This window comes from Acartia tonsa, chromosome 13, assembly GCF_053477335.1.
Source record: "Acartia tonsa isolate MP-2025a chromosome 13, ASM5347733v1, whole genome shotgun sequence".
Lineage (NCBI taxonomy): Eukaryota > Metazoa > Arthropoda > Copepoda > Calanoida > Acartiidae > Acartia > Acartia tonsa.
In genome coordinates this window covers 23,852,885-23,870,331 of record NC_137272.1, presented here as the reverse complement: position 1 = coordinate 23,870,331, position 17,447 = coordinate 23,852,885, and the positions used below count along the sequence as shown (strand labels likewise).

At 32.4% G+C, this 17,447-nt stretch overlaps 1 protein-coding gene across 5 annotated transcripts; it reads left to right on the top strand.

Moving 5' to 3' along the window:
• The first annotated feature begins 821 nt into the window (after window positions 1-821).
• LOC145334988 (solute carrier family 45 member 3-like) lies at window positions 822-17,132 on the top strand. 5 transcript variants are annotated; one of them, XM_080180641.1, is made up of 18 exons: window positions 822-1,434; window positions 2,726-2,781; window positions 3,172-3,226; window positions 3,806-3,936; window positions 4,416-4,459; window positions 5,295-5,370; window positions 7,170-7,293; window positions 7,777-7,900; window positions 8,150-8,212; window positions 10,177-10,288; window positions 10,816-10,926; window positions 11,055-11,178; window positions 11,379-11,501; window positions 12,222-12,345; window positions 12,670-12,795; window positions 14,044-14,101; window positions 14,550-14,731; window positions 14,843-17,132. In XM_080180641.1, exons 1-17 carry the CDS (start codon window positions 1,377-1,379, stop codon window positions 14,703-14,705), a joined length of 1,665 nt encoding a protein of 554 aa, XP_080036767.1. In that variant the 5' UTR covers window positions 822-1,376; the 3' UTR covers window positions 14,706-14,731; window positions 14,843-17,132. The 5 variants fall into 5 exon arrangements, 3 of the variants coding, with proteins under 3 accessions (XP_080036767.1, XP_080036766.1, XP_080036768.1); XR_013885094.1 differs by lacking the exon at window positions 8,150-8,212 and having other exon boundaries at window positions 823-1,434; window positions 14,843-15,301; window positions 16,324-17,132; XR_013885093.1 differs by having other exon boundaries at window positions 823-1,434; window positions 14,550-15,301; window positions 16,324-17,132.
• The last annotated feature ends 315 nt before the right edge of the window (window positions 17,133-17,447 follow it).

Below are 17,447 nucleotides of genomic sequence, written 5' to 3'. Positions count from 1 at the left end.
TAAGAAATGTTATCCACAAAAATATATTAATTTCAGACAAAAATGTTTTATTAGACTTGAGTATTATAGACTGATGCTAGTTTTATATTGACCCATGATGCGCGAGGGACTTCAACTAGATTATATTTTCAACTATTCTAACTTCTACCATTATCACCTTTAACCCCAGGAAAACTTGCATTTTATAAATAACAAATTTACTTTTTGTTGTATTGTTTAAATGTACAGGGATGAATAGGAATGAGCATTTAAAAAAAAAAAAAAATTTGGTGGTATTATAATTTATACAAAAACATTGAATAAAAGGTTTTGTTTAAAATTACTTTCACCCCCAAAATTAGTGGTTAGCTTGTTTTTTTTTTGTCTTCACCACGACCGCCAAGCGCCCCCCTCTCCCCATCCCCTCCCGTAATATAATTAATAATCTGTACCTGTAGTACACTGTACTGTATAAGCCCCCCTTTTACATCAAACTTAGTTTCAAACCAAAATCATACTGGAAAAGAAAGTCAATAAAATGCTTGTTATTTTTGTAGAATCTAATGATAAACCTAATTTGAAGCTGTGATATTATTATTCTAGTCAATTTTTTTCTTCTCATTATCATAGGAAAAATTATGTTCATTCAGTTGAAGTAAGGCTAAATGAAAAGGCACATATAGAATATCAAATTTTACTGTATAAACAACATAAGTTAAGAAAATGTAGCATAAATGAATTCTCCAATTATTTGAGCCAAGTTTCTTTCAGTTTCATTTGGATTGTAAAACGTTGCAAATCCTTCCATCCATTATTTTTACCAAAAAAATTCTCAAAAATGCATAATAAGAACATAATTTTTTATAGGTTTTCATAATAGAGTTTTTAGAGCTCATTGCCAAAGATCAAACATCAGCCTTCATGAAGTCAAAATTATAAATGAAGCCATACTTTTCATAGATTCATTGTTGTAAAAATCATAATCATCAAACCGACAGCTTAAACAGAAACTAACGAATCTTAAAGAAATCAAAATCGCCAATCATTATAAAATATACCTATATAAAAAAAAAACATTTACCATTATCATCCACAATCCTAGAAAATGAACCAAAGTGAATAATGCAGCTGTGAAGTGGAAAACGTGCAACTAAAAATAATAAAAATATATTCATTAATGACCTAACTAATTTTTAAAGAGAACTTGTATATTTTTGACCTAGTGGAATATAAACCATAAGAACTGTTACCCGTGATATACTTAATCAAAGAATAAAGAAAGCACCTGTTTAGGATTAACAAATTGTATTTGAATATTATGATAATAATTATTAGGTATTAAAATCAAACCTTGTGATATTATTAAGCTTGTGTAGTTTTTCCTCCTGATATCAAGAATGAATATTTCCGCTCCCTCGGCCTGGTACCTTGTTGCCATCAATGCAGCTGTTGCAGGTTACATTTTTGTTTTGCTCAGGTATTAATGGGCAATTGACTCAATTTTAGAGTTCATAATGCTGGAATAGTCTGTAATTGATCATAAAAGGCATGTCTTTAAAACTACAAAATTTTTAGTAAGAACCAAAATTAATCCTGTTAAGAATTTTCCTAATTTTAAACTTTTTTGTTTGTTTGTATTTATGTTTATTATTTCCACAGCTAAAAGAATAACAATTCAGCGGTATTCCTGCCATAGAATAAGGAGGAATAGAAATGAAAACCCTATATATTTTTGGGAAATTTGAAGGAATCTGTGACTTGCGCAGTAAAGACAATAAGGCTAAAGTAAAAATCACAATGACTAGTTGGACAAAACTAAAATTATTTATTTTGTTTTAAATTCTAATATGTACTGTTAAATGTTTGTTTTATTTTCATGCTTTTAAATTTCGTGATGTGTTTATATTTAGAAAATATTGAATCGAGTTTCAATGAGTTGAAGGTAATCAATGACCCTTAAAAAATAGTGTCTAACTAAGAGAGTTCCACGTCTAATACACACCATTTGAGGGTGAAAGCGGCAGATAATGCTTGGTCGTTTTAGACATAGATGAAATGTTACATGTAAATGTACATACTATTGTTTTGATTTTGATAAATATGATTGACCACATTTATAATTTTTAAGGGTCAGCTTAATGGGTCAACCCCCCCCCCCTACCTCAAGTTCATGTATGGATGTAGTTGCTAGTATGTATAATCAGATGTTTGAAATCAAACATAGGAGCGCAACCTATAATAAAAATACTAAGACCAATATTTTTGGTACATTTTTTAAAAATAATTTTCTTACTTAATTAAATTTTTTAAAGTCTTTGCACATAAAATTCCATTTTAATCCATTGTGACTAGGGAAGAGAAAGATGGATTCTTGGCTACATGGCTGTTAGTAAATTATTGCAAAAGGAATTTAATTTGAATATTTTTTCTGAATAATTACCGAAATCATGTTATTTACTAACAGCCTTATAGCCGTTTTGATCTTTCAAAAGTTCCAATTTTACTTCAGGCTAGCCAGGCAGAATCTTTTACCTGGATTCTATTCTATACTTTATCTTCTTTGATTCCTGCGCTAGTAACCAAAGTCTTAAAATTAGCCTAAATAAGAAAGGTTGCGTTGGTTCTATTACCCAAAGTCGAAGGCTATCAAAAGAAATTTAGATCCTCTTATAAAAGGATTTGAATAGTAAAGTGAAATGTATTTTTTAATCTTTATATGAAAATAAATTTGCATTATGTTTTTCAGGATTGGAAATAGCTGTGTGCATTGCTTTCACCTTTATACCACCTCTTCTTTTAAAGGCATGTAAACAAATACTTATACTTTGTCTGCAGAAACGAAAATAAGTTGAAAGTCTTTGGATAACATGGTAGTAAACTTTTCTTGGCAGACATGGATTTTCTTTGTGAAAAAAAAACCTTGTTTCCAGTGGAAAGCAAATTGTATAATCTTACAGGTAGGGAGGGGACATAGGACTGTAAATTGCACTAGTTGGATGCCTATACTGAATTGTGATTAGTCGGTTTCAAACTAATAGAGTCCGAACTTTTTAACTAATAATTTTATTTTAAACAAGGGTTAATTTGTTTAATAACTTATTGATTTACATCAATTTGTCGTCCATTGTCTAGTGCTTGAAAATCCCAAAGTATCTCATACTTTTACATGATTTTACCTGTCTACCTATTTAGTCTGGTTACTCTGATACGCAGATGACAATTATTCTTGGCGTGGCACCGTTTATAGGTAAGCTTCATTTAATTATGTCTTTTTGAAAAATTAGATAATTTACGCTCTGCTAATTAAAAATCATATACATATATTATTCTAATTTTAAACTACAATAATGATTTATATTGTATAGAGTAAGGCGGGGTGTTGTCGGGGTGGAGCGGTGTCGGTTTTTTAGACCCACCTTCATAAATGACATTTTTTAAAATGTTCCTATCAATTGACCAAAAAAATAAAAGCAATGTTGTTCGTTACCTTGGCTACAATAATGATTTTTTTGTTATAAGAATTTTTAGAGTACTTATTAGGTCTCGAAGTCGGAACATTAAGAACATATGAATTGTTCCTCCTGCCTTTGATATAAACTAGTTGACCTAGCCTCTAGGAGGCTTCACCCTAGAGGGATTGAGAAATTAGAATAAACCACGCACATGTTACCCATTATTTGTTTTTGTCATTTTTTATTTTTTAAGTTTGAGGCCAACCTTGTCGGTTCAGCGGTTACCGAGATCTTAAGCTTCAGATGGACAGAAAGACATCATTCTACTTTGAATTATAAAAGTTATGTACTAATTGCATATTGTATCTATTTAGCCATCTTTACTGCGCCAGTGCTGGGAAGATGGTCTGACAACTGTACAAGTCCTTATGGACGGAGACGACCCTTCCTTGTGATAATGTCTGTTCTTGTTATCTTCTCACTAGCTCTTCTATACTTTGGACAGGTAAACATACATATTTTTTACAGTTTTTGGCAATTTTGCTGAAATTGGACACAAACAATTTTATTGCATTATCGAAACCTAGCCCCATTTAAAAATTGACAATTTTTGGAGGGAAGTTTTTTCCTATGCCTAATCCCTGTCGGGCTAACTTCTAGTATCCAATATAACAATCTGGCCAAAGGTAATAAAAACAACAACGAAAAACTACCCCACCCCTTTTTTTCAATATATTTTAAAAATAGTGGGGGGGAGGATACGCTTAACATTTTGTAAATAGTCAAAGTTTTGATGCTTATCAAAGCCTATGTTGAGTTAGGGTGAAGGTTCTACTTTGCAGCAATAGTGTCCCTACCCTAGAGGGGGAGGGGTGGGCTGTTTTATGTGTTATTTTTTTAAGCTTAAAACATAATTATCTACCTATATTGTACAGAAAATAAAATATTAATGAAAAACTATTGTTAAATCCTTGTCTTGTTTAGAATTTCGGTGCTGGATTGGAAAAAGCTGTGATTTTGGCCGCAGGAAAACTTGCATTCCGTCATTTTTTTAGGAATCTTTATGATTTATTTAGATATGAATAATTAAAAAATTACCTTTACTTCATAGTCCTTTAAAAGTAGAATAAGAACTTATCAACATAGGGTACCAGTATTATTTACAGTAACAAATTCCCGTACCTCCCAGAATGAATTAACAAATTCTCTTGGTGAAATTATCTACAAATAAATTTAAGTGTAATGCATGTGTACCTATTGGTTATTGTTCAGGAGTTATAATTTTTGAATATGCATGTCAAGTGGCCTTTGTACCATGCGCTTCCCTCCCTTCATTTCTGCCGTTTTATAGCTATAAAGGATGCTCCTACAAGACAGCAAGTTTATTTCATTTTTAAGTTATGATATTTGTCAAGGCTTTGTCAATATTTTAATAAACCACATTTTGTATTTATTTCCATTTTTGCAGTCTATGATGAAGTATTACAACATTCAAAACAGAAATATCAGATAGCTTTTCAAGTATAGAGACTAAATAGATTTTCAAAGTGACATTTCTCGGGTCAAGTGAAGGAAACGAAGTTGCGGGTTTTGTCATATTTTCACAGTAGCTTTTCTCCTATTTCTAGATAGACCCTCCTGGGGGCTCTAACCCTGCGGGGCCAATTGCCCAACCCTGCGGGGCAATCACCTAACTTAGCCAAACCTAAAATAACCTTTTAAAGGCTACTGTGAAAATACGAAGAAACCAGCAACTTCGTTTCCTTTACATGACCCCATTTCTCTTGATGATTATATGAGCTGTATTGTAAGAACAGTAAATGGTGTAGGGTTAAAATTTAATGCAAGTCTGTGGCTGTTAGGTGTCATCCTGTTGGATTATTCATCTCAAGTTGCCATCAACCCATGTGAAGCTCTAGTTTCTGATGTCATTTCACAGGTATAGTTTAACAAGGACAATTATCATGTCCATAAGTAGCGCAGCAATAATACGCTGTTGATTGTAAACTTGGAAAGGGTGTCGAAAAGTAGCTCAGCAATAATATTTACTTATCCAATATAGTATTGTTTATGCATGTAGAATATTTTTTGCATTTAGTATGATATTTTGTCTGTCCACATATTTTTTTTATAAATGTCCCCTATGTCTTCTACTGTTTGATTATAAAAACTGCTTAATTATTATAAACTGATTAAAACTAGTAATGACAGGTGTTTTGTTACCGTGATTAATTTTATTATGTCACTCACGCATAGTGATATGTTATAAAATTTTTAATTAATATGCCATGGTCAATAGGGCGTAATAAAACTCTTGATCAATGGAAGTAACCTGAATATAGCAAAGCGTTACTTTAAATAAATGTATGAGGGGACGTAGACTAAAAATTTATTGTAAATGTTAACTTGATCAAGTGTTTTTATCAAAGAAAATGTGTTTAATAATATGTCTATAATACATGGTATGGTACAAAGATGTCTGTCTATCCGTCTGAAATTAAAGATCTTGGTAACAACCATAAACTAAATTGATTGGGCTCCACTCTTCAGGGAATTTAGCTGCTGTTCCTGAGGTGGTTTTGAGGTATTTTCTTGGGTGTTGGTATACTTTACACATACACACACCCCTCGAAAAAAAGCAAAAAAAATCAATTTTTTTAACACAATCAACATGGGTATAAAATAAGGTGCAAATTTATTTCTCTACTGGCAGAAAAAGGGAGGGGGCGGAAGTGACACTTTTTGAAACCAAAACTAAAAGTCAAAGGAACTCAACTAAATAAAGAGTTACAAGAGATTTGGCATGGCAGTTGCTTTAAAGAGGTACAATATGGAACTGTGAAGAAACGGCGGTGGAACTGCCGTTTCCCGCCGAATTTTTTTTACCTCTTTTCGTCATATTGGACAATCTTCAATCATCTGAGATAAACTTTTTTTGCTCATAAAAATTTCCCTTACACTTGAAATATTTCAAACATGTCAGTATTAAAACAAATTGCATGTGTAAGAGTTTCAAGTGAAAATATAAGGAAATATAAGAAATATTTATGAAAAAAAAAGTTTATTTCAGATGACTGAGAATTGTCTAATATGGCGAGAAAAGGCAAAAAAAAATTATAGCGGAAAACGGTGGTTTTCGGCGGGAGCGACGGTTCCACCGCCGTTTCTTTACAGTTCCATATTGTACCTCCTTAAAGCAACTGCATGCCAAATCTCAGAGCTGTAACTCTTTATTTAGTTGAGTTCCTTTGACTTTTAGTTTTGGTTTCAAAAAGTGTCACTTCCGCCCCCTCCCTTTGAAGAAATTTTTTTTTCAGTAGTCATATCACTGTTTCTTTTACCCATTTGTTTGAAATAATAATTACATTTATATTTCCACATCCGGGTTTAGTCCGTCCGCTCGTACCAGATAACTCTGATCTTAAATTTAAGCATAGTCCTGCCTGGGTATTCCTGTAAAAATAAGGAATTGTCATATAAGTCTTGCAACTCTTTAATCATTACTAGGATTCGTGCGTCTCTTCTAAACAGAGGAAAAAGGAAATATAAATTGATAAAATATATCGGTAACTTGAAAATGATCAATTTGTAGGAAAAGATTTTTTAAATTAATAAAAGTTAAAAGATGATTTCTTTCTCGGTAATATTTTAATTTCTATTTTTAACCTGATACTGATTTTAACCTGATACTGATTTCTATATAATTATTCATATGTATCACCATTTTTTTGCACTTAGGACACAGAGGAAAGTAGCGGATGTGAGTTTGGATTCACAGTGTACAGTGGCATGATATCTTTGGGAGCATGCTTTGGGTACCTTATCATTGCCTTGGATCTGGAACAGTGGGGTATTGTCCTAGGTAAGACTATTTGCCGGGAAGGTAATTGGTTCAAGTCTGTCCGAAAAGTTAGGCCATCGACTAATTGAAATATTCCCTGAAAAAATCTTTCTGAAAAAATCTTTATTGAAAACAAAAGATTCCACGACTGAAGTTAAAGATAGGGATATAATTTCCCAATAAGTTAGATGCAGATAATGTTTAAGGGATGGAGTTTATTTTTCCTCCCGGATCATTATGGTTTATGAGATAGAATTTTAAGAATATTAATCTTCAAAAGTAAGGATACATTAAAATTTTCCTTCCGCTAATGTAGGGTTGGAATAAATTTTCAAGATTATCTAGGAGTTCTTCTATAAGGGGATGAAATAAATGTTTTTTTTAAACGTTAATTTAAAACATTGAAAGTAAGGGCTTAAAATCAAAGAGCTGGTTATTGGTTGGTCCCATTACAGTTTTTTTTACTAAATACTTATCACTAGACCCAATGTTAATATTTTTTAGGAAATCGGGAACAGACAGCTTTTGCTTTATGTATAGTTTTATATGCCGGTTGTCTGTCAATCACTCTTGTTACTGCCAAAGAGAAGCCTCTTACCATCAAAGCTTCCAAATCAGACTCGGATTTGTAAGTATTTCTTTGTTTTTACTTTAAAAAATTACATGTTATTCGTGTCGGTCGAATGGTTGTTTTGTAATGCAAAGAAAATTTATTTTAATATGCCCTTCTTCACGACCTCTAAAATTACATTGCTTAATTCTCTCCTCACGCCTTTTTCCTAATATTTTCGGTTCCTATAACTTTTTTCCCCCTACACAAGCGCAGTAGGTACAAAATAAAATAAAAATTAACTTAAAATTCTGCGTGGTTTTTTAGAACCTGCAGACAAAGTTTGCCCTTTCATCATACTCCTTGTTGTCAACAACGGATTCCGTTTCTGTAAGTAAAATTAGAAATATTCACTCTTCTTCTATCTAAATAGAAAGCAAATGAAAAAAATACTTATTTTAACAAACTTCCGCCAGTCAAAAATATAATGTTACTGTTAGAAATATACCTATTTTTTCCCCTAATAACTATCAAATATAAGATTTTTACTTTCTTGATTACAATCATAGTGAAATATTTTACTTTAACATTAATTAAAACAACCTTTTAGAGTTTTGTCATTTTTACTAAAAAAATGAGGCAAAATATTTTTAAAAGCGAATCTTTTCTATAATTAGGGTCGGTCCGTACGTCCGTCCGTCACACACGGATAGCTTTTTCCCGTTAATTTAGGCATGTTAGAATTGTCCTATCGATTTCAAACTTTGCTTGGTGATTTCTTAAGTAGTTAGATACGATTTAGAAAGCGTAGCAACTCAATAAAATGAATCCCCCATCAAACCTAACAGACTCTTTCTGCTATGGTTAGCTTTACATTGTTTATGTAAACATTTTAAAAAAGGAAATAAGACATAAAGGAACATTCTCACTTCTTATTCTCTGTTGAAATATTATTTAGAAGAAGATTTTTTTATGGACTATTACCCTTTCCCTTTATTCCTAACTAGTTGCCTCGCCTCTAGCATCTAGGGGAGGGCGGGGGATGTCAGGAAAATAGCCTAAAACCACCCCAAGACTGTTATATATCTTCCCTAAAAAGTATAATTTATTCAGACCAACAACTCTTTAGCTTCAGACAAACTTTACTGCTTTATATTATAGTATATTTACATGAGCTGGATCTTTAAATGTGTAGCCGTTGGCGTGGCTGTAGCCGTGGCCGTAGTCATGGCTGTAGTTGTAGTTGTAGTCGTTGTCGTAGGCGTAGCTGTGGTTGTAGCTGTAGCCGTAGTCGTCGCCACAGTGCTGCTAATAAAACATGGATTTTTAAATGATTTTACAGAAGTGCAATGCCGGCTATCCTAGAATTATGGATATCTAAAATCTTTTATGGCCCACCTAAAAATAAATTATTTTCATCAAAGAAATGAAATTATATTTTATACAAAATTACTATTTTAATAACAAATTTAAATGTTTGTAATATTTACATATTATTAAGGGCATGAGCCAATGTAGTTGGTACTACGGCTGGTATGGCCTATATCGTGCCGGGGCACGGCACAGCACGACATTGCACGCCCGGCCAATTGCCCAGCACGGCTGGACAGACAGCCACTACACACAAGACAAAGGGAGAGTCCAATAAATTCAATATAAATAAAAAAAATACATTCAATTACTAAAATTTAAAAAATGTAATCATATTCCAACCTTATCAATAATATTGCAGTAATAAATCCCCAAAAGAATTTAATTTAATTTAAGTATATTTATAGTTTTATCATATTAATTTCCTAAAAACTGTCTCTTTATGTAACACAGGCAACATACTTTATTAGTATTACCCAATACCCATACGTGACGGTTCAATATTAACTAATCATTCCATGCCCGTACGTTATTTTATACATCATATAAATAAACTACATCCTAACTTTTATAATTTACTTTTATTTTATTATTTATAAAAACCACAATTAAAATATTTTTATGATAGTTTTTAAATAAAATATTCCATGCCCGTACAATTATTCATACATTCATTTAACAATTATAATTTACGTTTTCAATAGTTTTACGTTAAAATTATCAAAAGCAGCTGTCTTCGTGGCTTTAGCAACGCTTTAGCCACACCAACGGAATGTGGTCACTTTTAGCGTGGTTAACCACGCTACGATTACAACTACGCGTTGTCAATATGATTTAAAGATCGCATTTTTTTTTGTGGCCACGATTACGCGTGGTTAATATGATTTAAAGATCGCTATTAGGTTGGTGGCTGTAACTCTGACCACGACTAAGGCCACGGCTACGCTTTTAAAGATCCAGCTATGATTTCATGTGCTTTTCAGGTCTCTACCCCTGCATCAACCTTGTACAGACCCGTGTGTAATAGATCCTGGCTATGTGTCGGATGAAAGCGATGACGTCACTCTTTCACCACTTCATAAACGAAAGCATAATGTAAGATCATTGTAACGATAGCTTACCTCGTCAAATACCTCATATGGGTGGAGATGCTGTAAATGACATGAAACGACATGGTCCAACAACCCAGGATAACCAAGGAGAGCCAAATATCTCCGTTTCTGTCCAAACACCCGGGGTATTAGGTCAAGTAACACCCATCAGACAACCAACCCTTGGATTGCACGACCTTTGTCAGAGAAGTCGTAACTGTGCATGGTAATTAGTTGAGCCTGTTTTTGGCCAAAGCATTCTCCCTACTCTGACTATTAATGTCGCGCACCTGACATAGTAGCAGTAGGAACCATTTTTAACGTCTTTAGTTTTGACGCAGTGTTAAGCCGAGATTCGAACCTATCACCACCCCGACGACGAGCGCGTGAGCTACGTGTTGAGCCATGGTCGCGGGTTAACGATAGCTTAGTTTATTCTGCTTTATTACATGGAGAACTGGTCACCTTTTTTTTTCTCAAAAGTTAAAGTTTTCATAATCAAAATTAATCTAGTAATAAATTAATTTGTAGGGACTTGGAATGTTGTGGCGCAAATTGGTCCTGCAGGGTCAGATACTTAGATATGTATCCAGGATTAGTCCAGCAGCTATCATCAAATGCACTTTTCAACAAATTAAACATGTAAGCAAATTTACATTATTAATTGGGGTGCAATATATAATAACAAAACTAATTAAAAGGGTATGTCCAAGAATTGCAGTTAACTTATTAAAACTCTTAAATTAATAGTTTCATTGGTTGTTTTTTAGATTGTCACCTTGCCAATAGATTATTACTACACAATCAAGACAGCCCCTGTTATCCTAAGGCATTTGTACTATGCTGACCTACTTAGCTGGATCAGTATTCTGGCACATGCCATGTTTTATACAGGTACATAATTGAAAAAATGTAGACATACAGATGGATAGATTGATTGACCGTCAGACTGATAGACAGAATGTCTGACAGAAGAGCAACATATAACCATACACATAAAATTTAGATTGAGCGATATACAGACAAAAATAAATAATATATGATAGTGTTGCAATTTTGTTGCTCGAATATCTTAAAATATGTTCTTGTTTTAGAATTTGCAGCAGTAGTAGTGTATGGGGGGCGTCCTGACGCCCCTACAGGTTCTCTGTCTGACAGTCTTTTTGATGAGGGGGTTAGGATGGGATCTTGGGGTCTTCTCCTGCACAGTATAACAGGTTCAGTAATTTTTGTTAAAAATTATTTGTGACAAATTACAAAGCCACTCTTCAAGTCTTTGTTGTTGCAACATTTGGTAATTTTATTTGGAATTTGCCATGCTCTAAAAAAAGTTTCTTTCTAAATGAAATCTAGTTTTTCAATAGCTACTTTAGTGGTAACATGATCACAATTATCTTCAAAATTAAGAAAAAAACCTCCATCATTGCTGGTTTTTGAGGCGGCAGATTTTTAATTATGTTGGTTTCAAGGATGCTTATAGAATTATAATATTATTTCAGCTGGACTATATGCTGTTTTTGTACAAGAACATGTAGCTAATTATGTTGGCCTCAAGGATGCCTATAGAATTATAATATATTATTTCAGCTGGACTATATGCTGTGTTTGTACAAGAACATGTAGCTAATTATGTTGGCCTCAAGGATGCCTATAGAATTATAATATATTATTTCAGCTGGACTATATGCTGTGTTTGTACAAGAACATGTAGCTAATTATGTTGGCCTCAAGGATGCCTATAGAATTATAATATATTATTTCAGCTGGACTATATGCTGTGTTTGTACAAGAACATGTAGCTAATTATGTTGGCCTCAAGGATGCCTATAGAATTATAATATATTATTTCAGCTGGACTATATGCTGTGTTTGTACAAGAACATGTAGCTAATTATGTTGGCCTCAAGGATGCCTATAGAATTATAATATTATTTCAGCTGGACTATATGCTGTGTTTGTACAAGAACATGTAGCTAATTATGTTGGCCTCAAGGATGCATACAGAATCGGAATTTTTATTCATTCTTTTGCTATGGCAGCAACTGTCCTTCTCTCTTCAAAGTAAGTCTTTTTGTTTTATTTTTGTTGGTGTATTTTTGTATTTTCCTATAAAAAAGTTAAATGTACCATCTATGCCCTATAGAAGTTAAATATTCCTATCCTTATTGTCGGACAAAATCAGTTAATGATAAAATGCTTATTTGCCAGTTTGCCAGTAACTATTCACAAAAACAATACCTAATAGCAGCCGAGTAAATTCTTCTACCGCTAAGGTGTTTGATACGGATGGACTGAATAATTTACATGAAGAATAGATGTTCGAATGCGGAAATGTAGAGCTGAATTAACCTCATTAAACCTGTAAATATTGATATTTATTTCCAGCCTGTGGTTTGTGAATTTGGCGGCTGCCTTGAGCGGAGTTGGGTATGCCGTGGTTACAACTATACCCAATACACTTGTCACTCTATATCATGAAGATGTCAAACTGTATTATGGGCCTAATTCGGGGTAAATAATTCATATTTATTGCAGAATCTATCATTTTAGTGTATTGTGAGTAGATATTTAACGCATCGTATTATAGACAGCTTTCCGCGAATAGTAAGATTTAGAAAAATATGAGGCAAACAAAACTTTTTATTTATTTGTTTTTTTTTATCTCACTATCCGCGGAAATCTGTATATAATACTATCAGATAAATTACTTAAATATTATGGTTACTGCACAGTTAGGATCTCCAAACAAAGATCATGCAATCAAAGAGTTGGTTGTCTATAATGTACTGTACTACGGGTATGAGGTGAAGGACCAAGAGTCTTGAGTTGAAACTTGACAAGTTGACTGTTTAGTCCAGGTGCAACTCCCCCATTTGACATTAGCATTAGCATGGTTACTGCCACTACATTTAAAAGTTAATAAATGTAAGGGTGAAAATCGTCTGGATTGTCAAATAACCCCCTAAATTATAAACGACATAAAATATTTTTTTTAGTTATAGCGGTATATTTCTTGCAGGGTTCATTTAGTTATTTAAAAAGTTTAGTTGATCACTGTATTCAATTTATTTTCTTATAAGAATATTTAAAGTTGTTAAGAACTAGCGTGTACGCTTCTAGAGCAATTGAGGGGCAACAACTTTATGTAATTTTATGTAGTTATTAAGGACACTGCTATAATCTAATTTATTCTGTAATATTATTGTATCGTTCAAAAAGGTTCAGATTTAATTTTTAAAAGCGAAGCTTTTCTATAATTAGGGTCGGTCCGTCCGTCCGAGATAGATAGCTTTTTTCGTTAATTTAGACATGTTAGACTTGTCCTATCGATATCAAATTTTGCATGATGGTTCCTGTAGTATTTGGGTACGATTTAGAAAGCGTAGCAACTCTATAATCATTACCAGAATGTCCGTACGTCCATTTTAAACATGTTGATTTTTCTACTTTTTAACAACAAGTTTTTAAGTGTTTTAATTATCCGTTTGATCTGATTTTTTGTATATTTATTCCTGGGACAACAAAGAACAATATTATAAGAAAGGCAACTCTATAATCAAGTCCTAAAAATGTAAGTATGTCCATAAACATTATCCTGTATCAAGCAGATTTTCAACAAATATACTTACAATTTTGCTTCGATTCTTATACTTTTATGTTCTGATTATTTAATTCAGACACTATACAAGTGTTAATGTCCCTTTGTCCTACCGTTTCAGTGCTTCGGTTTTATGGATGTTGTCATCCTTGTTATTTTAGTGATAAAGGAGTAGGAGAATCAATAGCCATCTTGGACAGTGGGTATTATTTAGCTCAGGTAATTCATATGCATTTTAATTATAAACAGTGTATCAAAAATACACACCTGTATAAAAACACGAATTGTGCGGCTTGGTGTTAGAAAAATACCACGCCTAACGTTGGCACCGCACTGAGCCCTAGGGTGTTATCCTCATAGAATTTTTTTTAATTTTGAATTTTAGTACCACACCCCACACCCTCCCCCCCCCCCCCACCCCACAGCGAACAACTATTTTAGGTGAGGTTAGGATATTGGCTATTGAGCCGAACGCTGCGGGTAGGTAGGCAAGGGGGCCGAGCTTTGCGGCCAGAGTTCATAGTTCGCTGTCGGGGGGCATTTGGCTACATTGAAAATGCGAGGATGTAAGTGTCAATGTTTATTTGTCCTACCCTCTGATTTTAGAGCTTCGATTTTATAGATTATACTTGTTTCAACTGTAATGTTATAAAGTATTTTGTTGTAGATAATTCTTTCCCTGGCTTTGGGTCAGATAGTTGAGTTTACTGGGATGCCACACTTCTATATAATTGGCTCCTCTGTTGCCGGTCTGGTCGCCCTTTACCTCTGTGAGAAAGTAGTTTTTCAGAAGTCCGACTTGTCAAACATTATTAATTTGTAGTCTGAATTTCGAATTCCTTTAAAGGGGTAGTTCCATCAAGGGTATATTGTTTCATAATGAAATAAAATATGCCCAAAAGTTACCAAATATTACATAAAATAGAAGCATGGAACTAGGTATCCCTTTCAAAAAATTAGAATTGAAATATTATTTGCCATTATTGTAAATTATGCCATATATTTAGTTTTACTGTTTTATCTATGATCTTCCTAACCAACCTAGACATGCTTAAAAAATGCCATATTAAACAACTGCTTAATCTTATGAATTAATGTTTGAAATATACTAAATGATTTATAAGAAATGATATTAGAAATGGATTTTAAATAGTCTTATTGAGAAAATCATGGTAAAAATAATCCTTTATTTTATAAAAAATACTTTTCAATGCAAAATTATTAATAATAACTTTCTCTAGTATCATTTTAAGTGCAATTTCAATTAATTTGCTCAAAACAAAACTTATTTCATAGCTTTCTTGACCAAAATGTCTCTTTCTTTATTTGCTACTTAATCAGAAATCAAATAATCATTGTAATAAAAAAGGAAAATATTAATGTCGTTTAGATTGTGATACCATATAAGTGTAATTAAAGGTATCTTGAAAAGAAATTAAACAAAATCCTAATACTAATTTGAAAATGTTTTAATGTGTATTTGATTAAACTGTGGTTTGAATTTTTTATTACATTTTTAGAACAAAAAATTTACTTACATGTTTGCTTGTCAAAATTATTAATTTTGATTTTTGAAAACTGGTTTCGAATAGAATAAATCCCAGGGAGTAAGGAGGGGACAATGGATCGAATATTCAATTTTTAGGACTCTCAGACTTTGGGTACTGGCTTAAAGGGAATGTGCAAGAATTTAGCAGTTTCTGACTGAGTTTGGGCACTAGCGCATGAACTGCCGCTGCTCGCTGTGTTAGTTTTGAATATAGCAGACAGAGAGTAGTTTAAATATAAAAGTTAAGAATACACGGCCCCCCTCCCATACTCTATTTCACTCCCCTCTCCCCCACCTCCCTTTTTAAAGCAGACGATAGGGAAAGGGAGAAGGGAGGTGGGGGCAATGGAAATAAACAGGCCTGTCCCTTTTTTCCCTGTTCATATCCCTTGCCCCCACATCTCTTTTCTTTTGCCCTGTCATCTGGAGAGTTCCAAGGAGATTTTTCTAGTAATTAATTACAGAATGGTTATGTCAGTCTGATATACTAGTAATCTAATTTTCAAACGATTGCTTTTTTCTTGGAACTTTTTTCTTAGTTTATAGTTTTTTAAATTTAATTAACACACCCTTTACAATTTCCTCCAAATTTTCTGGATTAATCTGGATTTTATAGCCTTTTTTTATTTAAAATATTTTGTAAAAGATACCTAAGTTTACGATGTACAAAAAATCAATATAAAATTTCCCCCCCCCCCCCCTCTTATCCACATCTCTTTTCTTACAGCACAAAGCAAGTTTTACGCCACAAAAATATCCTAATTTTCAGCAATTATAATTGGTTACTTGCTGAATTACGGCCCCTGATCCCATTGAACAATATCATATTAACATCAGATAATTTCTAATTTTTGGTGTTGGTTCAATTCAACTATGTCTAATTCTTTTCAAGATATGTATCTAATGTTAATTGTTACCAATAATTTATACATATGTAAATTAAAAAAATTAAAAATAAGATGAATTACCAAAAATAGTTTCATATTTTTTAACATAATGAAATAATGAAGTCAAATAAATGTGGATTTTTTTTGTTCGATTCGAAAAAAAATGTAGAATAAATGTATAAAGTTGAAAATGTTAAAAATAAATTTATGATATTTAAAGTAAAAAAATAATCAAAATAACCCTTTTTTGATATTAATAAGGAGTTAATAATAAATGTAAGATATGAAATGGAATAAAAAAATAATATTATTGTTAATCAATGTAAAAGATATGTAAGTATTTTTATAGAAAAAATTAATGTTTTGTTAAAAAAAATTATACGAAGTATTTTACTTGTAGTCTTATTTTTGTTAAGTTTGTTAATTTTAGCCATGAAAGTGTGCCACTAGCTTTAAAATAGCAGAGATACTCTTCTATTGACTTTGCCCGCGTATTACAGAGAGGAATATTCATCTAAAACCAGCCAAATCCATCAAAAAATTGCCTAACCTTTCCCCAGATATTTGCCGAATTGAACTATTTCCTATTTCTTCGTGTTTCGATTTGTTTTACATGAAATTAATAGTTTGCTACGTTATTAGTTTTTTTTCTTCTGTTTTTGTTTTATTTGATAGCAATATAATATTATTTCAAGTATTTATAACAGTTTATACCTCAAAATTGACGTTTCAGATATAATTTGAAATTTAATTTTGTATACACTTTTTCCATTGTTACCTTGTATTATAAAAAGATAAATTTATTTAATTAAAAGCTGTTTTCTTATAATATTAAACTTTCAGTTAGAATTATCATCAAAGTCAACAATTGCGGTGACAGGAATACTTCCAAGTTTCCTAGAGAATTTAGACATGCAGGAACAAAGTGAAACCTGGTAATTGGACTGAAACCTATTTTATATTTATGGTCCGTGGCAAGGGCATCCAAGTTTTTTAAAAAGTTTAAAATTTTGCGGGTGCCTATATTAATTTTTTTTAGGGGGGGATAATTTTTATATCATAAAGGCAAACACGTCCAAGCTTTTTTATTTGGGTAAATTAAAAATCAAAATTTTTGGTTGTGTCTAGT

Bases quoted from the DNA above. Each gene is read 5' to 3' on its own strand.
- LOC145334988 (XM_080180641.1), top strand. From the start codon at position 1,377: ATGAATATTTCCGCTCCCTCGGCCTGGTACCTTGTTGCCATCAATGCA. The intron at 3,937-4,415 runs GTAAACATACAT...TGTCTTGTTTAG, and splicing joins CTCTTCTATACTTTGGACAG to AATTTCGGTGCTGGATTGGA. The intron at 7,901-8,149 runs GTAAGTATTTCT...GTGGTTTTTTAG, and splicing joins TCCAAATCAGACTCGGATTT to AACCTGCAGACAAAGTTTGC.